This window comes from Agelaius phoeniceus, chromosome 28 (genome assembly GCF_051311805.1).
Source record: "Agelaius phoeniceus isolate bAgePho1 chromosome 28, bAgePho1.hap1, whole genome shotgun sequence".
NCBI lineage: Eukaryota > Metazoa > Chordata > Aves > Passeriformes > Icteridae > Agelaius > Agelaius phoeniceus.
In genome coordinates, this window is record NC_135292.1 from 4652515 (window position 1) to 4678884 (window position 26370).

Below are 26370 nucleotides of genomic sequence, written 5' to 3' on the forward strand. Positions count from 1 at the left end.
ATGCCGTATAACCTAGAAAATCCTAACGAACATCCTGTCATTAATGACACATGTACGCAAAAATATTTGGTGAAATTGACAAAGTACAGAAAGGCATTATGGGAAAAGGGTATGTTAGCACAACGGCCTCCTTTAGATTTTATCTTACACCAGGTACAGCCAGGAGATTGGGTGCTCGTGAAAAGCTGGAAAGAAAACCCCTTGACTCCAAGGTGGGAAGGACCGTTCCAAGTACTCCTCACCACAGAAGCAGCCATACGAACCGCTGAAAAAGGATGGACTCATGCTAGTCGCATAAAAGGACCGGTAAAACCCCCTCACAGCTGGGAGGTTTGCAGTCTCCCGGGAGAAACCAAATTAAAGCTGAAACGAACTGATAAATGATTTGGATAGTAATCTGGGTTGGAGATAACCATTATCTCCAAACCCACCTAATAGGGAATCAGGAGGCTCTTGGATATTGCAAACTCTTAGAGGACGAGTTGAGAAAGCCCTACTTTAAGTCCCCGAGATTAGAACATAAAGGGCACCCATGGGAGGGGGAAAAAGCACAAAACAAAGATATTAGGGTAAAGTGTAACTGGTTAGATTGTGACTGTCACCCCCTTGTATGCTTTTCCTGTAAATTGTGTCACGAACCTTGGTGGTCTCATTGTCGGAGTGGTAGAACACCTAGGGGAATTTGTACGCCGTGCTATGAGAAAGAGAGGAGACTAACTTCTATCATTCTTAGTAGCAGAGTTGCTACGGGGGAGGTAAAGCTTGGATCTGACGAGTGGTGGGAAACCTTTTCCAAAGGGGTAAATCCTGATCGGTTCTGCTACCACCCTAACGAACCGATCCCCTTTCTCCTGGACATCCTGGAAGTGGTGTGTCGGAAGAAAGCCCCCAATTTGCGGCGTGACCTCTCATTAATAAAAGCTAATAACTGGGCCGCCAGTGCTAAAAAGTGGAAACGGGAGGTTTATCCGGCTCCTGAAGAATACCCCTGCTGCCGAGAAGATGGCAAACCCCGAGGCTCGCAGCAACCGAGTCGTCGGGCGAGGCAGAGAGGTAATAACCAGTGGAGTCCGTCGGAAGCCCCGACCCCCATATGGGATGTCCAGGAAATGTTGGCCGTCCTGCCCCAGGATTGGTAACCCACCACTGGGGAAACCAAAGGTAAAATTCAACCTGAGCTCCGACAATGACAGCCCCAAATTACAAGCCTTAATTCTTTTCTGGTGCATCGTAACAAGTTCAGGGGCAGAAGGGTATTCACATCAACCCTTCAAATGGTCACTGATTAGATGGGAAGACCAGTATGTTATCCAGACCAAAATCACGTCTGGCGCACCCAGCTTTTTATGTACTTTGTGTGATTTAATACCTGTAAATCCATGTTTAAATCAGTTTGGATATTATTTTTGTCCAAGCTCAAACCCGGGAAAAGGGTATTGTAACTATCCAGGACACTTTTACTGTGCTTATTGGGACTGTGTATCAGTAAGCTCCTTTGGGGGGAACGAGGACGGGTTTATCAGAACTGGATGGGGTCCATACAGGGGTACACAGCCCACTTCCACATATACCCAGAAAGAAGGAGGGTTAGATGGAACATGCAATATGATTTACATTAATGTGACAAAACCACATGACCAAGTCTGGTTATTAGGGAAAATGTGGGGAGCCCGATTATGGGAACCAGGGACAGACAGAGGGGGGCACTTTATAATCCAAAAGACAACCGTGCCACACGACCCCGAACCAATTGGACCAAACCAGGCGACAGCTGGAGAACTAACGCTAGGAGAAAATAATGGAAATGAATCAGAAACAGCCCCAACCACTAGTCTTCCAGAAATGTATAAGCAAAACTTTACTGATTCGACCCGAGGACCTGAAAACCCAGGAGAAGGGGACTTGTGGAAAATATTACAGGCCACTTTCCTAGTCCTGAATGAGACCCATCCAAATCTAACTGAGGAATGTTGGCTGTATTACACCGTAAACCCCCCGTTCTATGAAGCCCTAGGGGTAACAGCAAAAAGCAGACGAGTAAATGGGACCAACCCAGCTAGGTGCCTATGGAAAAAAGAAGGAGAAGAATCGAGAGGGATAACCTTGGCAAGGGTAACGGGGAGAGGAAGATGTATAGGACGAGTACCAGTGGAAAAACGACATCTATGTCAGGTTATGGGGAATTTGAGTGACCCTAAGAAACCTGCCAGCTGGATACTGCCAGCAGCAAATACTAAATGGGTCTGTAACACTCTCGGAGTCACCCCATGTATAAATATAGACCGATTTAATGAATCCAGTGACTTTTGTATTCAAGTATTGATAGTACCCAGAGTCCTTTACCACCCCGTAGAGTATGTTTATGAACAATATCAAAATATAGGACCCCACATAGTGAAACGGGAAATATTCACAACCTTCACTGTAGCAATGTTACTAGGAATAGCTGCAGCCGGGACAGGAACAGGAATAGCCTCACTCATACAGCAACACCGAGGATTCCAAGAACTAAGAGCCTCTGTAGATGAAGACCTCAGGAGGATCGAAACCTCCATCAAAGACCTCACAGAATCATTAGATTCCCTAGCAGAGGTAGCCTTACAAAATCGAAGGGGGTTAAATCTATTATTCCTGCAACAAGGAGGACTATGTGCTGCTTTAAGAGAAGAATGCTGCACATATGTAAACAAGAGCGGAATTATACGGGACTCAATGGCAAAACTAAGGGAGGGGCTAGAAAGAAGACAAAGAGAAAGGGAAGAACACCAAAGCTGGTATGAATCTTGGTTTAACTATTCTCCTTGGCTTACAACTTTATTATCAACGATAGCGGGTCCACTACTTCTCTTACTATTGGGACTCACGTTTGGCCCTTGTATTTTTAATAAATTGATTAGCATTGTAAAAGGCAGATTAGAAGCTGCTCACCTTATGCTCACACGTGCAAAATACGAAACCTTGAAGATGGATGATCCAGAAGAATCTCTGGAGCTCAGCAAAAGGGAATTAGAGCGTTTTGACGAACAAAATTGAGTATCAAAACAAAGGGGGGATTGAGATGAGGGACTACATTTTGTTCGTCATGAAAAAGAGACCAGTGTGTTACAAGAGTTGTCGCTGACTATTTCTGTACTACTTCATGAGATATGAGCCACAAGGAAACCAGGGAAGGGGTTGCAGGAGCCCACACATAGTCCCACCCAGCAAATGGTACAAGCAGATAACTCACAGAAATAACGACCAGGGAAAGGCTGGGGAAAGGGCAGGGGCAGATTAACACCCAGCAGGGAAACCTTTCCCGATGACAAATGGTACAAGCAGATAACTCACAGAGATAACGACCAGGGAAAAGCTGGGGAAGGGGCAGGGGCAGATAAACAGTCTGCAAGGCAGGATATTTGCTTGCTTAAGCTTGATAGGGCACAGTCTGCAAGGCAGGACATTTGCTTCCTTAAGCTTGATAGGGCACATATTGCGTTAATCATAAGATTTTGGTAATTTTCCACAGAGAAGTCACCAAATAAGGACATAGGGTGAAGAAGACGCGGCTGAGGAAGACTCCGCAGCCTTTATCACCGACCACCAGGAGACAGAAGGATGACCCCCTAGCAACAACCAGCGCAGGCGCAGAGAACTCTGAGATAACATGGACTCCTGAAGGATGGAGAGGATAAAAGGACTGAATCAGAAACTAGTTGGTGCGGCAGTTGGTGGAGCGGAGACTCCCCTGTCGCCCAGCGCTGAGCCTTTGCTTACGTAGTATAACTGCTTCAATAATTAATAAATTATTTGATTGGAAATTACTCGTTTTGAGTCAATTTTGTAACAATGGGGTGTCAAGGGGGTCCCTGTGCCCAGGAAAGGGGGTGCACGGCCCCCGGTGTTGAGGAAGGTGGTGGGTGGGGGCTGTGGAAGGCAGGAGTGGGGGTCCAGGGGGTGCTGGGGTCAAGGAAAAGCGGGGGCTGGGGTGTCTGAGAGGGGGAGGGCCGGGAAAGGGGGTGCGGGGGGGCATTGGTGCTGCATGAGGGGGTGCAGGAGGGTCCCCGTGCTGGATAAGGGGGTGCAGGGGGGGTCCCTGTGCCTGAGAACGGAGGGTTTGGGAGGGTTCCAGTCTCAGATATGGGGGTGCACGGCGGTCCTGGTGCAGTGGAATGGGGGTTCAGGGGGTCCTGGTGCTGTATAAGGGGATGCAGTGGGGTCCCGGTGCCCAGGAATGGGGGTTCAGGGCTGCCGGTGCCAGATAATGGCCTGGCTGGGATCTGGTGCTGGGAAAAGGGGTGCAAGGGGTCCCAGGGCCAGATAACGGGATGCGCTGGGGTCCCGGTGCCCAGGAATGGGGTTCCGGGGGGTTCCATTCCCGAGTTCCGGGGTTCAAGGGGTCCTGGTGCCTGAAAATTGAGGTTCAGGGGGTCTCGGTGCCGGATAAGGGGATGTAGTGGATCCCGGTGCCCAGAAATTGGGGTTCAGGGCGGTTTCCCTGCCCGGGAATGGGGGCTCAGGGGGTTCCAGGCTGCAGATAAGGGGGTGCAGGGGTTATCGGGGCTGAGGAAGGGGGTACAGGGGGGGTCCCAGTGCCCCGAAATGAATGTTCAAGGGGGGTCTCTTGACCCCCTGGAACCCCAGGGGACCCTCCGGGATCCCCTGGAACCCCTTCCAGGAAGCGCCGGGAATGAAGAACTGGGGGGACGCCGAAATTTGGGAGATCTGGGGGTCCAAAAGCCGAGGAAAAGGGCGGGTCTGGGGTCTGGGAAGGACGAGGTGGCCGGGAATGGGTGTTCAGGGCGTCCCAGAGCACTGACGGGGGTGCGGGGGGATCCTAGGCCCGGATTAGGGGGGGCAGGGGGGTCCCAGTGCCCAAAAATTGGGGTTCAGGGGGTTCCCGTGCCGGGGAATGCGGGTTCGGGGGGAGTTTCCTTCCAGGAATTCGGGATTCAAGGGGGTCCCGGTGGCCGGGAATTGCGGTTCCGGGGACGTCGGTGACCAGAAATGGGGATTCAGGGGGGTCCTGGGGCCACATGAGGGGGTACAGGGCGGTGCCAATGCTGGGCAAGGGGGTACAGGGGGGTCCCTGTGCCCAGAAATGGGCGCTCAAGGGGGTCCGCGTGCCCAGGAATGGGGGTTCAGGGCTGCCGGTGCCAGATAATGGCCTGGCTGGGATCTGGTGCTGGGAAAAGGGGTGCAAGGGGTCCCAGGGCCAGATAACGGGATGCGCTGGGGTCCCGGTGCCCAGGAATGGGGTTCCGGGGGGTTCCATTCCCGAGTTCCGGGGTTCAAGGGGTCCTGGTGCCTGAAAATTGAGGTTCAGGGGGTCTCGGTGCCGGATAAGGGGATGTAGTGGATCCCGGTGCCCAGAAATTGGGGTTCAGGGCGGTTTCCCTGCCCGGGAATGGGGGCTCAGGGGGTTCCAGGCTGCAGATAAGGGGGTGCAGGGGTTATCGGGGCTGAGGAAGGGGGTACAGGGGGGGTCCCAGTGCCCCGAAATGAATGTTCAAGGGGGGTCTCTTGACCCCCTGGAACCCCAGGGGACCCTCCGGGATCCCCTGGAACCCCTTCCAGGAAGCGCCGGGAATGAAGAACTGGGGGGACGCCGAAATTTGGGAGATCTGGGGGTCCAAAAGCCGAGGAAAAGGGCGGGTCTGGGGTCTGGGAAGGACGAGGTGGCCGGGAATGGGTGTTCAGGGCGTCCCAGAGCACTGACGGGGGTGCGGGGGGATCCTAGGCCCGGATTAGGGGGGGCAGGGGGGTCCCAGTGCCCAAAAATTGGGGTTCAGGGGGTTCCCGTGCCGGGGAATGCGGGTTCGGGGGGAGTTTCCTTCCAGGAATTCGGGATTCAAGGGGGTCCCGGTGGCCGGGAATTGCGGTTCCGGGGACGTCGGTGACCAGAAATGGGGATTCAGGGGGGTCCTGGGGCCACATGAGGGGGTACAGGGCGGTGCCAATGCTGGGCAAGGGGGTACAGGGGGGTCCCTGTGCCCAGAAATGGGCGCTCAAGGGGGTCCGCGTGCTCAGGAATGGGGGTTCAGGGGGGTCCCAGTGCTGAAAAAGGGTGCTGAGGAGGTCACAGGACCGAAAATGGGGGTTCAGGGGAGTCCCGGTACCCGGGAATGGAGGTTTAGGGAGTTCCCGGTGCCCAGGAATTGCGGTTCAGGTGGGTCCCGTTGAACAGAAATGGGGGTTCAGGGGATCTCGGTGCCAGATGAGGGGGTACAGGGGGGTCCCGGTGCTGGGGAAGTTGAGTGAGGGGGGGTGGCATGACCCAAAATGGGGGTTCAGGAGGGTTCCCCTGCCCGGGAATGGAAGATCAAGGGGGTCCCGGTGCCCGGGAATTGCGGTTCAGGGGGGTCCCGGTTTCGGGGGGTCCCACTCACCTTTGGTCGCGGCCCCCGGGTCCCCCAGGAGCCCCAGGAGCCCCCGGAGCACCCCCAGCCCCAGCGCTGGGGCCATCGCAGCCGTCCCCGATCGCGGCTGCAGAGACACGAAAGCGAAAGTGCCCGAGGGAGCGCGGGGGGAGGGGGAAAGGGCGAATTCCAGGGAATTCACCTGGATCCCCTCCTGGCACCCCTCTGGATCCCTCGGGGATCCGTCTGCGACCCTCCAGGGCCGCGCCCTGCGGGACCCCCGGGCCGGGCTCTGCTGAACTCCCGGCCCTGCGCTCAAACTCTGCCCGGACCCCGCTGGGCTCGGCCCAAAGCCGGGCAAGCAGCGGGAGCAGCGGAGCCAATTTTTGCTGCGGGTGCGGGTCCCACCCCCGGCGGAGCAGGGCTGGGCGCTGGGACCCGATCCCTGATTCCCAATCTCCTTCTCTCTCGCTCTCTCTCTGCTGTTCTCTCCCTTTCCTTTGGGGGATCATAAATCCCAGAGCGGCCGCAGAGCCCCGTGCCCAGGCCGGGTTTCCCAGCAAAGGGAGGCTGGGGCTGAGGTGCCCCGGGCTGGCCGGGAATGGGGGCCCGGGGCTCCCTGGGCTCACGGAAATGGGGGATCCAGGGGCTGGGAGAGGAGGATACCCGGGAAAGGGGGTGCAGGGGGGTGTTGGTGCAGGATAAGGGGGTGCAGGGGGGGGTCCCAGTGCCCGGGAATGGGGTTGGGACGGGGGGGGTGGGCAGCAGCTGCTGGAGAGAGACAGGGACAGACTGGAATGGACTGGGACAGACTGGGAAAAGAACCCACTGGGAGCAGAACTGAGGCAGCAGAGATCATACTGGGATATACTGGGACCACACTGAGGGCTACTGGGAACATGCAGGGGACAATTGAGATTGGACTGGGAATGGTTTGGATCATCCTGGGACTGACTGGAATCATACTGGGAGTGATCAGATCTGTAGTAGGGGTGAAGAAGAGAAACTGGAATAATGCAGGGAGCAACTGGGATCATACTGGGAGCAGCTGCCCCATGCTGGGGTCATACTGGGATCATACTGGGACTGATGGGGTGACACTTGGAGTGACTGGCATAGTACTGGGAGTGTCTGGGAGTAACTGGGATCAAACTGGAGGTGACTGGACTTATACTGGCAGCAACTGGGACCACAGCGGGGGCAAATGGCATCGGGTAAGGTGTGACCGGGCTCATCCTGGAAGTGCCTGGGGCCACACTGGGCTCTTCCTGAGAGGGACTGAGAGTGAAAGGAACCATACAGGGCATGACTGGGAGCCGCTGGGACCGTGTCGGGGGCAACTGGGATCCTACCGGGAGTGATTTGGACCATACTGGGAGCGAGCGGGAGCCACCGGTGAGGCGGCGGCGGAGCTGGGAGGCGGCCGCAGCGCAGGTGGGAGCCGCGCTGGGTTGTGCGGGGGCTCGGGGCTCGCTGCGGGCCTCGGGGGCGGCAGGGGGCTCGGGCGGGTTCCTTGTGCCGTGTCCGGCCCGTGGTGCCGCTGCCGTGAGGGCGCTGCGGGAGCGGCTGCCCGCGGTCTCCTTGCGGCCGCTGCCTCGGCAGGAGCCGCTGCCGGAGCAGCGCTGGCTCGGCCCGGTTCCTGTGGCTGGCACAGGGGCGGCTGCCCCGTGCCCGCGGCTGTGCGGGGAAATTCACGTGGCCGGAGGTTTCTGTGCCCCGAGGAGACAGAGGAGTCCTGTACAAGTGACTTTATTGCTGAGCAGAGGGAGAGGCCGTGGCGCATTTGCCGTGCGCTCGCTGCCATTGTTGTAGTTCGCAGCCTCCTTTTTATCCTCATTTTCCCGGCTCATCTCCCTCTCCCTTTGCCCACTGGCTGAGGTACTTGGAAGGTTCAGACCTCCCGATCTGCCAACTGCACGTCCTCGTTAATGTGCACCCCCACTTTTGTAGAACAGCCGATATTCACGGCTCTGTTAAGTCTTTTTTGTTCTCGACGTTCAGGAATTTAGCGGGACTTTCTGTGAGCAGCAGTCCATGTTAATTAATAACATTTATTGAAGCTGGTGGTTTCGCCCCTTACTTCCTTATCTACAAGCCCCTGGCCCCTTGCTCAGCTGCTGAATGAGCTGCACTCTCAAGGTGTGGAGCATGGTAAAAAGGTGAGAGGTGCTGCAGCACATCAGAGCAGAAGCAGCATTCGTTTAACCCATGGTCTGCCAGGGAACCACAAAACCGTGTCCCATTCCCATCCTTTCCACGTTTGGACTGGTACATGAGCTGCTTTTTTGTTTCCTTTGTTATCTGTTTCACCACTTTTGCTTTGTCATCTATTTGCCAAGACCAGTTGGAGTCATTTGATTTTCCACAAACTCCTCTTTTCTCTGCTAACAGATGATCTGATCCCATCCCATGGTGAAATGTTGTGTTCCTCATTTCAGTGGATTGCTCAGCAGGAAGGTCAGGAGCTGGAGCTGTCTGGTTGGTTATTCCGAGGGCAGCTTGTAATCTAATGGTGCCATTGAAATGAGAAATGGGTTCTGTGGCTCCTGATATGAATTGGTTTGGGTTCCCAGGGGCTGGTCCATGGTGTTGTAGGATTTGTTCTGCTGGCCGTTCATCTTCTCCCCATCTTTGGCCGCTCTCTCCAGCCAGGGCTGCATCAATTGACCATTTTTCTCTAATTAAATCATCAAATACTTGGATTCCCAACTGATTTCCCGGAACTTGTGGGAGCAAGAACATCTCAGTGCTCTAATCCACCCTATATAACATAGACAGTGACAGCACACGTTGGAGTGGGCAGAGGGATGATTCCCCCCATTTATTTATAGTGAAGTTTTCCCAACATTCTCCATTTGCTGTTTCCCTGTGCAGCTTCACCCGTTTCTGTTGCAGGGTCAGATATCCTCACCCCGGGCTCTGCCTTGAGCTGTGCAAATTCCATCAGGGCAAGCAGGCAGAGCTCGGGGTGAGGGGCAGGGGGAACCAGCCCAATTCCTGCCCCAGGCAAGAGACCCAGGTACATTGGCCAGGCTTTGCCCAGCAGGGTTCATTTGCATTCCTAAAGCTCCTCTCCTGGCTGACTAGAACCAAAGCTTCTCTTCCAGGGCTGCCATCTGGTGAGTCACATGTGGCCCCCCGGAATCTGCTTTTTTAAAAAAAAAAGTATTAACTATTTAAGAGTTAAAAGTATCACGGTTAAAGTTCTTCAATTTTGCAAAATGCAACATAAAGGCGAACATGGAAAAACCCAGACCAAAAATTGATTCTCACCCTTCTGTCCCAAACCTACCTGACAATATAAAGTAGGATTATTATAAAAAATGTTTCTCATGTTGTAATCTTATCACTGAAACTGTAGGGAAAACAAAAACTCTCCAAGAATCTCTTTCGTGTGAGAGAGTCAAGGCATTGCTTGGTTCTGGCCAGGATGGGCAACAGAAATAATTTCATCCACACACAGCCCAGCTGTGCAGAAAACATCATTCCATGACATGTCAGTTTTACTCGATTTTTCCTAAACTTTACCTAGTCTGAACCAATCTAAATCCACTGCTTTAATGTTCATTGCTTCCAAGTCGTGTAAGTTTTTAGTGTTTGGTTTCCTATTAGACTCGGATTTCTTCCCCTCTGCTGTGAATTCCGCCCACACTCCTGGATTTCCTTCTCAGCCTTTTCCAGACCAGGTGTCTCCAGCTGTGCCGGGGCAGTGTCTGGGGTAGCTGTTGGTTGCTGTTTGCTGCGGGGCGTTGATGTTTTGTTGCTGGTCGTTATCTCTGTGGGTGTCTTTTGGGCTATTCCCAGTCTGTTCGGATGTTAAACTCATCTCCATTGAGTGGTGGAGATGAGTTTAACATCCAAACAGACTGGGAACCCCTTAAATAAAACCTTTAAAATTTCTTTCCCAAAGGCAAACCTTTGAGTAGAGAAACCTTTCTGAGCAGAGAAATAAGATTTAAAAGAACCAGAATGGGTACATTTTGCAGCAGTGCAGTCGCAGGCAGCCCAGAGTGTGGGTGTGAGTGAGCCCCAGGGTGGAATTGTGCCGCGGTGCTCCCCAGCAGCTGTGGCAGTGCAGGCCCAGCCAGCGCTGGAGCTGCAGCAGCGGCAGCGAGGCTTGGCCGCAGTGGCTGGAGGTGCCAGGGGAGGGTGGCCAGGATTCCCGAGGGTTTGAGCAGAGGATCTGTGGGCAGGCCCAGGGGCTTGGCCCGCTGTGGAGCCCTGGCTGCTGCTGCGTTGCCTTCAGGGCAGGCTCAGTGGGGCTCCCATGGTCCTGCTGCGGGCGGGAAGTGCAAATCTCCGGGGCTTCAGAGCCCCTGAGGCCAGGCTGAGGGGTCCCCCCGTGCTCAGCTGTGCTGGCGGCTGTTTCTGGCCTCAGGGACACTTGGCGTGGGCCCCTTGGCCACCAGTGGTGCTGCTTTGCACTCCTTAGGCAGGAGCCGATGGCCTGGCTGGGTGTTGGCAACAGCAAAGTCCCAGGGCAGGCTCTGTGCCAGCCCAGCTTCCTGGGGGAGAGATTCCACAGGAGACAGGATCCTGGCTACAGCCTGCCTTAAATTTACATCCCTTATTTCCACCCTGCACTAGGTGGAGAATTGCCAGGTAAGGAATTCCAGACATGAATTCCAAGGGAGATAATTGAATATCTGCCTTGGGTCTGGCTCTTTTTCTTGCCAAGGCCAATGGCAAAAGCTGTACCCATGGCATCTTGGTTTCCATCTCCGGCTTCCAAAGGTGTTTCTTTATTTCCCCATTCATTCTTTCTACCCAACCCGAGCTCTGGGCTTGCCAGGGGTTATGGAGGTCCCATTGTATTCCTAAAGCTGCCATAACCCCCTGAAGGGTCTTTCCTGTAAAATGAGTTCCCCATCTGAATCTATTGCTTCCACAATCCATTATCTTTGAATTATTTGTTTTAGCAATAGGTTAATAAGTGATCCAGTGCTTGCTGAAGCAGTCAGAATTGCTTTTGCCCCCCTGTTAGGTTCCATGGTGTCAGCAGAAGATTTTGAAGCCTTCCTGCTCAGGGCATTTCAGTGCCACGCTCTTACAAGCAGCCACAGCTCCGCGGGTTGAGCTGAGCATGGGCCGGTGACCTGGGCTTTGTCTGATTCCCCTTCCTTAATAACAGCCTGTCTTGTAGCTCTTTTCCCTTCTGCTGCCCTTGCAGAGCCATCCACAAACACATTGTCTCCCTCAGGCCAGGGAATGTCCCATCAATCTCTCCCAGCCTGGCTCGGGAGCTCTGTCCCTTGAGTGCAGTCCTGGGTTCCTTGCCAGCCCCTCTCCAGGCTGTTCAAACAGGAGGCTGGGTTAAACCCTTGCCCTGTCCTCAGTTCTGAATCCTCCTGTGCCACTGAACAAGTTTCATACTGTAATCACCGAGCCCTGCTCATCCATTTAGAGGCTCTTTTGGTTGTCAAAGCTTTAACTTGATGCCAGACTTGAACTCTAGGAGATCCTCCTGTTGTCATCAGTTTTCAGGCCTCTGCTCCCAGGGAAGCTGTGGCTGCACAATTCTGCAGACAATGAGGCTGCTCTCTGGCCACTGGGTTAAACATTTTAGCACAAGAATTCCTTTGGCAAGACCCTGTTTAACGTCCACCTATAATTCAAATTCTTTTTCCCTGTCTGGAAGGCCCAGGCCACTTGCCTCAGTTAATCTTAATTTTAACACTTGAAAATTCTGTGTTTCCTCCTTGTGTCCATCCATCCAGTTTGTTGACTGGCAAGATAGGAGTGTTGTAGGGAGACATCCTTGGCTCCAAAAGCCCTGCCTTTAACAGGGACTCAATACCAGGCTGTGAGCACTTCCTTCCCTCTCTTGGAACAGGGTAGTGCTTGTCCTGGTTGCTTTAATTTGTAGAGGCTCCATATCTAATTTTCTGTATTTCCCTGGGGCTGCCCACACTTCTGGGTTCACTTCAGCATAGGCCTTGTCAGACTTTTGACACAGAGGTACAACAGAACTAGCCTCTGTATCCCTTTTTACAGTATTAAAATCCAGCTCTCAAACTCCTTCCTAGTTAATTACAATCACAGGAAGAAGAAAAAGAAATTCATTTCAAACCTATCCCCCACAGCTTCTAATAGTGGTTGAACAAATCATACCTGCTCATCTTTCCCACTCATTCCCTTAAAAATTAAAATATTCCTTTACTATTTTCCCCTTTAGGTCTAAGATTCAGAGCAGATTGAGAGGCCCCTGTGTCCATCAGGAAATGCCTCCTCTCAATGCAGACCCACCTGAATGTTCTCAAGGGCTCCAGTGTGGAGGGTCCCTGGTGTGATGGGAGCTGTGACAGCCCTGCCAATCCATGTCCATCACGGGCTGGACTTGCTGGTCCTGAGGGTGCTGCTGTCTGTGCTTGCAGTGTCCTTGTGCCCTGCAGCCGGAGCCCTGATTCCTTGCCAGGGGCTGTTTGGGTGGGCTGTGCCCTGCCGAGGAGGGCAATGCCTCTGCCGGGTGCTTGTGGCCGAGCCGTGCCCTGGGTGCCGGGGCCCCCTTGGGCCCTGGGGCTGATCCCTCAGGGGCTGTAGGAGCTCTGCCCTGGCCTTTGCCTTCAGCTTGGCCTTTTGCTGCTCCCTTCTTGCACTCACCTGCTGGGCCTTTGTGCCCAAGTGCTGCAGGGCCTTCTTCTGCCCCTCCTGCAGCCCCCCTCAGTGCCTGTGGGTGCTTGTCTTGCTTTACAAGACAGGCGTCTGCTTGGGAAGGCAGAAAAAGCCTCTCTTGGAATGGAGAATGCAAAGCCCCTCCCTCTTAATTTTTAGGATAGTGAAATCAAGGGGCTCTCAGGCAAAGATATGGGATTAGGAATAACGGTTCTTTACTAGTGTGTATAATATAATGATAGTAGTGTGTATCAACAGCTCCGGCAGTGACAACAAACAGAGCCCGGAGCCGGTCCCGGCCTTTCGGCCGCGGCGCTTTCCCCTTGGGTGCAGTTCCGGGCACGGCCGGCAGGGGCGCCGGTGGCTCCCGCGGGGCGGGGCAGCGCATCCCTGCCATGGGAACCTCTCTGAACGGCAATAGAGCAATCCCTTCATCTAACTCTTTCACTTTTTTACCTTCTGTAGCCTTTCTCCCGTGTTTTGAGAAAGAATTTGGAGAGGGCTGCCTTTTAACTGAGCTCCTAGTGTTTCGATAAGGTGCTTCCTGTAGAGAGAGGGATTTTCCCTGAACAGCCGGAGCTGTGGTTACCAAGGGGACGTAACTCAGAGCAGGAGGGGTCAGGGGAGGATATCCCGCCGAGGCTCGGTCGGAGTGTGGGCAGGGTGTGCTGCCGGAATCGCCAGAGGGGGATCTTCCCGTGGAGGCCGAGCCGGAGCGTGGGCAGCCCCCACATGGCTTCTGGCGGCTGATCCGGCAGCTCCCGGCAGAGAAAAGGCAGGTGGGAGACCCCGGCAGCAGCAGCGGCGCTGCCCAGCGCAGCTGGCACGGGCAGGGCAGCCGGGGATGGGATGGCTGGGACCCGCCCTCGGTGCGGTCGGCGCGGTGACCTCGGCCCACGCGGCAGGACAGAGCAACCCCATCTTGCCCAGCATGGCCGGCAGAGCGGCCGCGGGCCGGGCAGTGGGGCCAGGGCACACAAATTCACCGCCAGCGCCGGGGCAGGTGGAGCTGCCCTGGGCAGTGAGCCCGCACCTGGGATGGAAACCGGGGCAGGCGGAGCTGAGGCGGGCAGCGAGCCGGGACCCGGGACAGGCGCCTCGGCCGCCAACGGAGGGGGCAAGAGCTGCAGAGGATCCCACTCTCTTTCTGACTTTTCCTCTTGTTCCCCTCCCTTTCATTTCCCCTTTTTATTTTCTTGGTTTTTTCCTCGGCTGTTTCTGATACTTCAAAGATTTTTATTCTCCTAAAATCTCCTGTCTAACATATGGCATCTTCTCTTTCTTCTAGATTAAATGGGTTTTTTTCCAAATAAATCCAGAACCTAACAAATCTAAACTTCTGCTTGGATATTTTGAAATGGTCGACGAGCTAACTCATGACCTCCTAATGTTGTTTTTGTCATCACCTTTTTATTTATCCTTTGGCAAATTAAGCATCTTTCAGTGACTTGCTTTGCTACACCAAAAATCCCAGTGCACCCAAAATTCCTTAAAAAATGATCACACAAAGCTTGAGTACGCCAGTGGGGTTTCTGATGCACGTCTTCTGATATTTTCCTAGTAAGCACATTTTATTAAGTAATTGTCTTCCATGTAGAAGTTTCTATTTCCCTGATTTATCTTGTTCATTTCCTATCTTGTTTAATTCTTTTTTCTTGGCTTCCCTAAACTTTGGAATTTCCAGTTTTTCCTCGTTTGGAGTTAATATTAAAGAAACTCTTTCAGCTCCATTTTCTGCTGCATCCTTAGCTTTGTGATCTGCCCCCAGTTTGCCCAGTTTGCCTCTCCTTTGGCCCGGGCCGGGTTCCCCCCGCCCGCAGCGGCTGGGAGCAGCCGAGAGCCCCGCGCTGCCCATGCCGACCTGGCCCGGCTCCATCGCCGCTGCTGCCGTGGGCTGCGAGGGCTGCGGGAACGGGGCACCGAGGGTGTGGCTGCTGCTGCGGGAGGAGGAGGAGGGAGGGAAGGGCAGGGATGGAGGGGGAGGAGGAGGCGGGGTAAGGGGGGAGGAGGAGGAGAAGGAATGGAAGGGGCGGGATGGAAGAGGAGCAGGAGGTGGGGATAAGACAGGGGAGGAGGAAGAGGGGGGATGGAAGAGGAGGAGCGGGAGGAGAAAGAGCAGTGAAGGAGGCGGGGTTAGGGGGAGGAGGAGAGGGAGGTGGAGATAGGACAGAGGAGGAGCGGGAGGAAGAGGAAGAGGAGGGACCAGGGCGGATCAAGGCTGAGCTGCGGGAGCCACGCGGTCTCGAGCCCTGCCTGAATTCGCAGCCCCCACCTGTGGGATCATCCCCCCCCCCATGGCTCCGGTGAGCGGGGAGGGGGAGCCCGGCCCGGATATCCCGGGGGGTCCCTGGGTTGGGTTTTTGGGGGGATGTTTGGAGAATGAAGAAGTCCAAGGGTGAGCGGAAAAGGCCCCTCGGGGGGACATCGGGGGGTGGCGGTGGCGGCTGCCGGCAGAGGCAGCCTGGAGGAGCAGAGCCCTGTGTGCCCCAGGAGGCCAAATTGGGGAGGCCAGAGAGGGGGGAGCGCCGCCATTGGCGGGAGCCTCAAGAGCCTGGAGAGGGGCAGGGGGGACTCCTTGGAGCCGCTGCAGCCCAGAGCAGAGAATGAGGGGAGAAGGGAGCCCGGGAGCCCAAACAGCCCCGGCATCCCGAAATGGGGAGAGCCAAGAGGGGGGAGCTTTTTGGCATTGCTGGCACTGCCAGCAGCCTGGGCAGGGCGGGCACCCAGGAGAAGGGGGACCCCCAATCCAAGCGTGACCCCAGCAGCTGGGACAGGGTAGAACCCCTGAACACCAAAGGGGAGGGACCAGGGACGGGGAACTCCTGGGAGGCTTTTTCAGGGCTGCATCTTGGTGTTTGGGAGGGTTTACTGGAGCCCAGATGGCCGGTGACTTGTAGAGATGGACTTGGGCAGAGGGACGTTGAAACTCAATGTGCTCATCCCTTGTTTTCTCCAAACCAGGATTTCCCATTGCCAACCCCTGGGAGGCTGTGAGGAAGAGGAAGATGCTCCAGGGCACTGAAGCAGGTGAGGAGGAAGTCAGTGTCTCTGGAATGCTTAAATTTAGAGGGTTTTGGGAAAGCTTCAAAAGACAAGCCTCAGAGACAGGAGAACTGTGATTATAGCTTTGCAGCAGCCATAAGATTGGTCAGCAGAAAAATTATAAAAGAAGTAGAAAGTAAGGAGCATTAGAACAACGGTCTGTGCATTAACACTTATCTATACTAACTCCCTAACCTGCAGAAAAGTATATATAGCAAGATATCAGGAAGTTCCAAGCTTAATAATGGAGCTCTGTTCATCGTGTTTTAAGGCTTACAAATAGGTATTGTGTTTGAAGTAATGGAGCATGGTTTTAACCAATAGTGCTTGGATGGAACCACTGTCAATATGCTTTTGCTTTGTGTGATTGGTGAAAAACCTTTTAAAGTAAGTTTTAACATTAAGGTTTTTTTCTGCTACCTGGGATGTGAGCTGCTGGCATCTTCCCATTGGCATAACCAAGAAATGAGACTGATGCTGAAAAATAAAACAGCTCAAGACGCGTTCCTAGCAGTCCAGTCCTGTTTGTGATGTGTGCACAGCCGCGAGCTGGCGATGAATGCCCCTTTCCCCTCTGTGCTGCTCCATCTCCCAGCCCAGCACGGCCCCCGGCTGCAGCACAGCCCTGGGGGGATCTCGTTGCCCTTGCCTGTGGCACGGAGGCAAATCCCATGCTGTCCTTGTCCTTCCTCGCCCAGAGCAGGAGCTGAGCATGGAGAGCAGGGAGGACAAATGCCCGCGGCAGAACCTGGTGGCAGAGGCCGTTTTGAGCGGCTCCACGGCGCAGGAAGCCAACGGGGAGGAAAAGGCCCGGAGATGCCGCACGAGGAGGGGCTGCAAACGCAGATGGCGGGGACGTGAGGGGGAAAGAGCCAGCCTGGGCCGGGAAGGCGGCCGGAGATGGAGCCAGAGCTCGGAGCTGGTGCTCCATGAGCAGCTCCATGATGGGGAGAAGCCCCACACGTGCGTGGAGTGTGGGAAGAGCTTCAGGTGGAACTGCCACCTGATCAGCCACCAGAGGATCCACACTGGGGAACGGCCCTACGAGTGTGGGGAGTGTGGGAAGAGCTTCAGCCAGAGCTCCAACCTGATCAGCCACCAGAGGATCCACACTGGGGAACGGCCCTACGAGTGTGGGGAGTGTGGGAAGAGCTTCAGCCAGAGCTCCAACCTGATCAGGCACCAGAGGACCCACACTGGGGAACGGCCCTACGAGTGTGGGGAGTGTGGGAAGAGCTTCAGCCAGAGCTCCAGCCTGATCAGCCACCAGAGGACCCACACTGGGGAGAGGCCCTATGAGTGCTCCAAGTGTGGGAAGAGGTTTCAGACCAGGTCCCATCTTCTCCTGCACTATCAGAGTCACACAGAGGAGAGGCCCTTCCAATGCCCTGACTGTGGGAAGGGATTCAAGCGTAACTCCGCCCTCGTCACCCACCGGCGCATCCACACAGGGGAGAGGCCCTACGAGTGTGATAAATGCAGGAAGAGGTTTCAGACCAGCTCCACTCTCCTCCTGCACTATCAGAGTCACACAGATGAGAGGCCATTCCAATGCCCCGACTGTGGGAAGGGATTCAAGTACAACTCCCACCTCGTCAGGCACCGGCGCATCCACACAGGGGAGAGGCCCTACGAGTGTCCCCAGTGTGGGAAGAGCTTCTCCAGGAGCTCTCACTTGACCCAACACCAACGGAGGCACCGGTAAGGGAAGCCCTGCGAGTGCCCCGAGTGCGGGAAGAGCTTCGTGCGCTGCTGCAGCTCCATCCCCCACTGGAGGAGGCACTTTGGGCACAGCCCTGGTCACTCACATTCCCTGTGATCCATGTTGGGAACACGCCTGGCTGCTTCTCCTTTGGTTTGGCCTGAATTTTTTTCTCTTCTCCATCTCTCTGTCCTCCAAAAGTCCATTGGGATGGAACAGTCACCTCAAAACTACTCAAATTCCACTGAAAATAACTGAATTTTAACCCGAAAGGGCTCAATTCCACCTCAGATTGCTTGTTCCTTCCTCCAAAAACTCAATCCCAGGCCAAACTCACTCCATTGCGCAGCTGTCAAGTTGAGATGGAGTTGGAAGGAGATTGGTAGAAGTGGGATCCCAATTTGGAGCAATGGGATGGGGATTGTGTGGGGCTGGGTGTGTGGGATGTATTTGATAGCAAATAAAACTTTCAGAGTTACTGATTTCTGTCCCGTTCATTTTCAGTCAGTTCTGTTTGCCGAGTGCCACCTTCTCAGCTGATTCAATTCCTATAAAAATCCCATTTTTAAATCATCTAACCCAAACAATCCAAAAACCAATATCAAAATAAAACCACCTGCACACAATTAATGTTTTAAAAATAATTTTAATTTTTCAAGAGTACTTAAGGATGTTATTAAAGTTTAATTGTTTGGTTGAAATGTCTGAGAAATTGTAGTGGTGTTTGGTCTTGTGTTTAGTATATTTGTAATATGAATTGTTTAACTAAGATGTGTTAGATTGCATGGTAGTTTCTTTACATATTTTTTATCTAAAGTACATTAGTCATCGAGTTAAAATTTTCAAAAGGTATTTCCTGATATATAATTTGTTTATTTATATGCATTGGTAATATTATAGTAATAGTTATTGTTGGTTTGAGTTGAATCATTGTTGGAGTTGAATCATTGTAAAGAAGAGTTGAGATTTTTATATTTTATTTTTATTATAATTTATTTAATTTCAATTATTATTTCTTTGTTTATAGTTTTATTGCAATTTGTTGAGGGGATAGGAAGGAAGTTCAAGGGCAGGAACATTTTTTCCTGGCTGGGAACTGGAATTCCAGACCCTGGGAGTGTGTGCAGGACCACACAGACTGGGATCAAATATGGGCTGGGATCAAAGATGGACTGGGATCAAATATGGGCTGGGATCAAAGATGGGCTGGGATCACCTGGACTGGGATCACGTGGATGGGGATCGTGTGGATCAGAACCCTCCAGACCAGGATAGCCTGAAGTGGGATCAAATATGGACTGGGACTGTATGGACTGGGATCCCGGGTTTCTGGGACCATATGGATCAGGCTGGGACTGTTTTTTAAAGTAAATTATATATATATTTTTAATATATATATTTTATATATATATATATTTAAATATATATGCAAATTATATATGTATTTTGTTATATAGCTTTTATTTCTGTTGTTAATTAAGCTCGGTGAAATAGCTGCTTGTGTTAAACTGCCTGCTTGGATGGGATAACATCCAATGCACACAGGATGAGGACACCTGTACAGATCTGCCAACTATCAGCACTCCCCGTCTGAAGGCAGAGTGCACCAAGGCCCAAAACCTGGAGGTGATAAAGAGAATGGACTAAAGCCACAGCCAAGGAATCTGCATGCTCTAAAAAGGCAGATCCAGGGCAGAGCCATGCTAAACAGTTCTTGGAAGATGTAAACTGGGTGCATCTTGGCACTCAGCCAGGAGCACCCTGTTTCCTTCAGGGATCCCCTGAAATACCTTTCCCCTTACATCAGCCTGGTGCATATTCATAGAGCCTCATGCACAGCAGCTGGGAAGGGTTTAACACTTTACTGGGTATATTAGCGTTCAGAAACACATAATCACCAGAATGATTATATGCAGGTGCTTTTATTGAAGAGCTCTGGGTGTCAGGGGTACCAACCCAAATCTGACTCCGACATGGGTTTGGGATGAACATGTTTTTATATTCTATCCTTATATAACTTTCATGTTAATGATTAAACTTCAATTGTTCTATTGTATACATAGATTTCAGCCAAGCATGGGCTCCTTGTGGCCCCCCTCAAACTTCTAACATAGTTTCTCATGATTCTTCTTATGATTATACAGTAATTATATTTAGTTACTAAACAATCATCACATCTAACAATTATATCATTTATCATGTACTGCTTACGCAGGTGCAATTTCACATGATCTGGCAAGCACAAAGCCTAACATTTTCAGAGTCTATTTTTGACATTTTTCCAGGGCCCCACTATCATTCTCCCCCCTTTGAAAGCATTTTCACTTCACTATAGGTGTAAATGTTTTCACTTGATACAGTCCTTTATTTCTCAATTTATTCTTGACGTTCTTCAAGTCCATGGTTGATGTAAACGTTGTCGTGGATGCTGTCACGCACTGGAGAACCAGAAGATGGTGGGCGTGGATCTCGTGTCAGTGCCTTTATTATCTTCTGGTTCCAGGACGTTTTCTTCTGTATCTCTCCTTTCAAGATGCTGTGAACTAACCAAATTGCTAAGAATACAATTAGTAAGATTATCACACTCTCAATGATAGATTTAATCCATGAACTCACATTCCACCCTAGACCTTTAAAGATTTTGCCTAGCCAGGTCGTAGTCAAATCCTTTTGCTCTTCTTGTGCTTCATGCTCTCTTTGTTTCAACTGATTGATGTCATATTCTACATCTGCAGTTACATTTGGGATGTGAAGGCAGCAATGACCAACCCGTCCCTTTAAAAATCCACATACTCCATGCTCTTTCAGGAGTAACAAATCTAAGGCTAATCGATTTTGTAAAGTCATTTTTGTGGTGGCTTGTAATTGTACGTTTAATTCTTTAAATCCTTCCCAGGTGACTCTTGCCAGTCTATCTACCTGACCTGTAAGTTTGTACAGCATCTCCCTACTCTGATAGTTTGCTGTAGGACCAAGCAAAGACTCTCGGGCCCACCCAAATTTCACTCCACCAGAGGGTTCTTGCCAAGTGTCATCTGGATTTTCATTGTCTAGAACTTCTCGTCTTGCTCTTATCTGCACAAGTTCATGTTTTCCGTTAAATGGGGACTTTTTCCAAATTGGAGATGAGGTTGGGAGGCCTAAAGTAATTTCCTTTACTTTCCCATCTACAGGCAGATGTGTTGTCCAGGTGCCATCGCTTGCTGCCCATACAAATTGTCCTGGACCTCGGACTGTACTCCTGGTACATCCTACAACTGCTTTATAATTCCCTCTGCCTTGTTTATGTTTGATCCCTCTGCAAGCACAGCCAGTTTGTAGGGCTATTGCCAGGGGTGGCATCTGCTTTATCTCTGCATCAGCAGAAGTGCAGTCATAAGTTTTATTACATGCCCACCACCTTACTTTGTCTGCCCTCGTTCTGCTACTGGTGGCAGTGTTTGTTACTGCTGGATCTGTTTCATTCTCGGGGCCTTCCCACTTAATGCACCAAGGGGTGTTTGCCATACATTGGAATCTTTGAAGGATACTCACAGACCACGCACTGTCCCAAGGCTCTGTCTGACCTTTCTGATCCTTGGCCTCACACTTCCATACCAGAGTGGTTTCTGTAACATTTTCTATAATCTTTTTATAGTGTGGCAAATAGCATTGCCATTGTGTGATGCCTGCTGATTCTCCCATAGGGGTTCCTAGTGTGCCATCACTTAGAATACAGTCTTTCTGGCCAATGGGTCTCATCCATGTTCCTATTTTCTCCCAAGTTTCCTTGATTACTTGCCTTGATTCGGGTACCTGTTTGCATGCAATTGTTTTGTTCTTTTGTATTTCAGGTAGTTTTGATGTTGTGATTCCCCAATTTACTGGATCTCCTGCTGCCCTTTGGTATTGGTATACAGGCAGTTATTCTACAGGTGTTTTGCATTTTGGCAAAGGCTTTGACTAATCCAATCATTACATTCTCAGCCCAAACTGCATTAGAAACCTTTATCACCTGTGTTTCTGCTTGTACCTCTCTCTTCATTCTAGAATGAAAAGTGTTTAGTTGATCTTTTTGCATTCCACATCCCAAAGACATTAATGACTATAACATTGGCACAATTACTGATAGCATTCTCAAAGTAATTAAACACATCTTATCTGCAGCCTTGTTGGTTCCACAGATTACACAGGCCGTGATCCAGGATGGATTTTCTTCACTCGGGTATAGTGAATCCAGGGGTCCACGCCGGCTACTTTGGCTGCTGTAAAGGTGGTCAGCAGTACCTGGTGGGCTCCACTCCACTTTTCTTTCAGCGGTTCTTCGTTCCAGTTCTTGATGTACACCTCGTCTCCTGGATGTATGTTATGAACTGGGTTCTCGAGAGTCAGCGGTCTATTCCACACGAGGATGCTCCGGAGCCGAGCTAAAGTTTTCCCGAGAGACAGAACATAATTATACACTTCCTGCTTTCCTGTGACGTGCACATTAGGGTTAGGCTCAGGAGATTCATATGGTCTCCCAGGCAATATCTCATAAGGACTGACTGACATCCCACTCCTAGGCTTTATCCGAATCCTCAACAGTGCTATTGGCAAAGCCTGGGGCCATTGCAATTTGGCTTCTTGGCATATTTTACTGATTTGCCTCTCTAGTGTCTGATTCATCCTCTCTACCTGTCCACTTGACTGGGGTCTCCACGGTGTGTGGAGGTCCCAAGTTATCCCCAGCAATCTACTTACCTCTCTTACTACTGTAGCTATGAAATGGGGCCCCCTATCTGATGATACCCCTAGGGGTACCCCAAACCTGGGAATAATCTCCTGTAGTAACCACTTTACTGTTTCCTTTGCTTGGTTGGTGCGACAGGGAAGGGCTTCTGGCCAGCCAGAGAATGTGTCAACCCCCACTAACAGGTATTTGTATCCTCGAGTTCTTGGCAAGTCTACAAAATCTACCTGCCAATAGTCTCCTGGCTCTATTCCCATCCGAATTCTTCCTAGCTGTGCCTGTCGCCAGCCACTGGGTTGTTTTTCAAGCAGATATCACACTTTGACATTACTGATTTTGCCATTGTTAACATCCGTACCGAAATTAAACTCTGCTTTAGCAATTTTACCAATGCCTCTGCTCCCCAGTGACATTCATTATGTTTAATTTGTAGAACTTCTCTCATTATCAAGGGGGTACCACTATCTGTCCTTGTGCAGTCACATACCATCCTTCTGAATTCTTTTGTGCATTTAGCAAACGTGCCAGTCTCTCATCTTCTACTGAATATTTTGGTTCTGGAGGCAAGTTGAATTGGGATACATTAAGCTTTAAAGGTATCAATGCCATTGTTGTTTGCACCTCTCGAGCAACCTGTCGGGCTGCCCAGTCTGCCTTTCGATTTCCCTCACAGATTTTGGAGTTTCCTGATTGCTGTGCTTTACAGTGTATGATTGCCACTTGTTCAGGTTTTTGTACTGCCTTTATCAATTGCAGGACTGCATCCTGATGTTTAATGTGCATACCCAGAGAAGGACAATAGTCCTCTTTCTTTCCACAGTGCTCTGTGTACATGCACCACTCCAAAAGCATATTTTGAGTCAGTCCAGATATTTATCCTTTTCCCTTCACTTTATTCTAGTGCCCTGGTTAAAGCAACCAGTTCTGCCTTCTGGGCAGATGTATTTGGTGGTAATGCCTTTGCCTCCACTGCTGTACTGACTGTTGTTACCGCATACCCAGCATATCTGGTTCCGTTTTCCACGAAGCTGCTCCCATCTGTAAACAGCTCCCACTCTGGCTGCTCGAGTGGGACGTCTTTCAGGTCTTCTCTTGCTGAGTAGGTGTACTCTATTACCTCAACACAGTCATGCTCTAATGGGCCTTCCTCAGTTGTGGTACCTGGGAACAAAGCTGGATTCAAAAGGTTAGTTGTTTTTAATGTGACATCATCCTGCTCAGTCAGGACTACCTGGAATTTCATCATCCTGCTTGGCGATAGCCAATGGCCCCCTTCTGCTCTAAGACAGTGGTTACCATGTGTGGTACATTGACATCTATGTGCCTTCCCATCGTGAGCTTCCTGGCTTCTTGTATCAGCATCACAGTGGCTGCGACTGCCCGCAGACATGGAGGCCACCCGGCACTTATGCTGTCAAGTTGTTTGGAAAAGTAGCCCAGCGGCCTTTTCCAGCTTCCCAGACCTTGGGTCAGGACTCCTAGTGCTAGGCGCAGCCTTTCATGGACAAACAGCTGAAAATCTTTAGACAGATCAGGTAAGCCTAATGCTGGAGCAGTTGTCAGTGCTTCCTTTAATTTTAGGAAGGCTTCTTTCTGTGGCTTGCCCCAGGTGAATGGCTGCATCTTCTGAGCTTCACACAGGGGTTTTGCAATCAGTCCACAGTCCATGATCCAGAGGCGACACCATCCTGCCATCCCGAGGAAGACTCGCAGCTCATGTAGATTCTGGGGCTCTGGAATAGCACAAATAGCTTGGATACGGTTAGTGCCTAGTTTTCATTGCCTTTGTGAAATTTCACATCCCAGGTAGATCACAGTCTGTTGGGCAATTTGTGCCTTTCCTCTGGATATTTATAACCTCCCATTCCCAGGGAATATAAAATCTCAATGGTTACCTTTATACAGGTTGCTTTTCTTCTGTAGCTATTAGTATATCATCAACATACTGCAACAACAGGTATTGGTCTCTTGGTACTTGCCCACTCTCGGTCCAAATCTCCAGCTCCTTTGCCAGTTGGTTTCCAAATAGGGTCGGTGAGTTCTTATATCGTGTGCAGGTGAGTTGGTTCTTTCTCCCATTCCCTGGGTTTTCCCACTCACAGACAAACAGTTTCCTACTTTCTTTGTCAAGGGGGGATGCAGAAAAAGGCATCTTTTAAATCAATTTCAGTAAACCACTTATATATCTCCTTTACGGATGTTAGCAATGTGTAAGGATTTGTTACCACTGGAGAAATGTCCTTTGTTATTTTATTTATTGCTCCCAAATCCTGCACTAATCTATATTCACCATCTGGCTTCTTTATTTGGAATATTGGTGTATTAAATTCTGGTTCACATTCTTCTAAAATTCGGTATTTCAAGAATTTCTCAATAATCTTTACTTATTCCTTGCTGTGCTTCTGGTTTTATGGGATAGTGTTTGACTTGTAGAGCCCTCGCCCCTTCTTTTAACTCTACATGCACTGGTTGTGCCAATTTAGATTTCCCTGGTATATCTGTCTCCCATACAGAGGGAATCACTGCATCTCCTACCTCCCTAGGGATAGAGGGAACAGGTTTTTCTTTGATCATTAAAATCTGTCCCGTCTTTGATTCAGGTATTTTCATTATAAGCTCCCCATTTTCAAAGGTTATTACCGCATCAAGTTTTGCTAGCAAATCTCTCCCTAAAAGCGGAATTGGACACTCAGGTACGTATAGGAATTCGTGTTATAACTTTGTTCCCAAAACACAAATCTAGGGGTTGCAAGAATGGCCGTTTTTCCTCTTTCCCTGTAGCGCCGACTATTGTTGTTTGCTTGTCCCCAATTTGTCCTTGCAAATCATTCAATACCGAGTGAGTAGCTCCTGTATCTATTAGAAATTTGACTTCTTTATGTCCTAATTGTTTATTTATAACAGGTTCCTTAACTTGTTCTACTGGCTCTGTGTCTAGTCAGCTGGTATACTCCCCCAAAACCATCCCCTTGGTGACCTGCTGGCACTGATTGCCCTGGTGAAACTGGTTGTTCAAGTCTGGACATTGTCTCTTCCAATGCCCCTCCCGCTTGCAATACGCACATTGATTTAGGTTTAACCCCTGCCTGACTAGTCTCCTATTTTGACTATTCCTGTTACATCCCCTGAAATTTGGGTTCCCTTTTCCTTGTATTACTGCCAACAGATTCTGCTGCTGCCTTTTACTAGCTTCTCTTTCGCGATTGTTATATACCTTCCAGGCTACCTCAAGTAGCTTATCCAAATTCCTTAGTTCTTCCCCTTCTAATTTTGCAATTTTCTACAAATATCGTCCTGTGACTGGCCCAAGAATATGAGAGCGAGCTGAACCTTTGCTTGTGCTGTGTCCATTTGGAGATCTGTATATTTTCTTGCTACCTCCTTAAGCCTCTCCAAAAACGCAGTGGGAGATTCCTTCCTGTCGAACTTTGTATAGTTTAGACCAATTTATAGTTTTGGGCACAGCATTCTGAACTCCTATTTGGATCCACTCTTGATATTTCCGTAGTCTCCCCATACCGCAAAATAAATTAGGGTCCCAATTTGGATCCTCAATTGGGAAATTCTCATCTAAATTCCCTGTTACGAATCCATTTCTGATGTTCTGTCTTACCCTTTCTTTGGCTGCCTTAAGTACCATCTCTTTCTCAGTAGAATCCATCAAAGTATCTAATATTAATATATTAGATATATTAATATATTATATATAGATATATATTAGATATATTATTATACTATATATAATTTTATATATATATAATATTAATATACATATTATTGTATGTCATCCCAGTCAGGATTTTGAGGTTTTTATAACCATTTTTATTACTCATGCCATTTTATCAGGATTTTCTCTATAAATTCTGTCTGATTGTTTCCAAATAACTAAATCTGCAGGAGTAAAAGGCACTTTTACAAATACTGGCCCTTCCACTCCTACACTTTGTCGCAAGGGGGCAATTACA

The 26370-nt window shown here is 50.5% G+C and overlaps 2 protein-coding genes across 2 annotated transcripts in view; one reads left to right on the forward strand and one right to left on the reverse strand.

The window, feature by feature from the left end:
* Positions 1 to 26370, reverse strand: part of LOC143696082 (uncharacterized) — a 164561-nt gene that overhangs the window by 88602 nt on the left and 49589 nt on the right. The window lies entirely within an intron of this gene.
* On the forward strand, positions 16206 to 18176 carry LOC143696085 (uncharacterized). The gene has a single exon (XM_077191292.1). The coding sequence runs from the start codon at positions 16552 to 16554 to the stop codon at positions 17695 to 17697; it is 1146 nt and encodes a 381-aa protein (XP_077047407.1). The 5' UTR covers positions 16206 to 16551; the 3' UTR covers positions 17698 to 18176.

Coding starts and splice junctions, on each gene's coding strand:
- LOC143696085 (XM_077191292.1), top strand. CDS start 16,552: ATGCCCCTTTCCCCTCTGTGCTGCTCCATCTCCCAGCCCAGCACGGCC.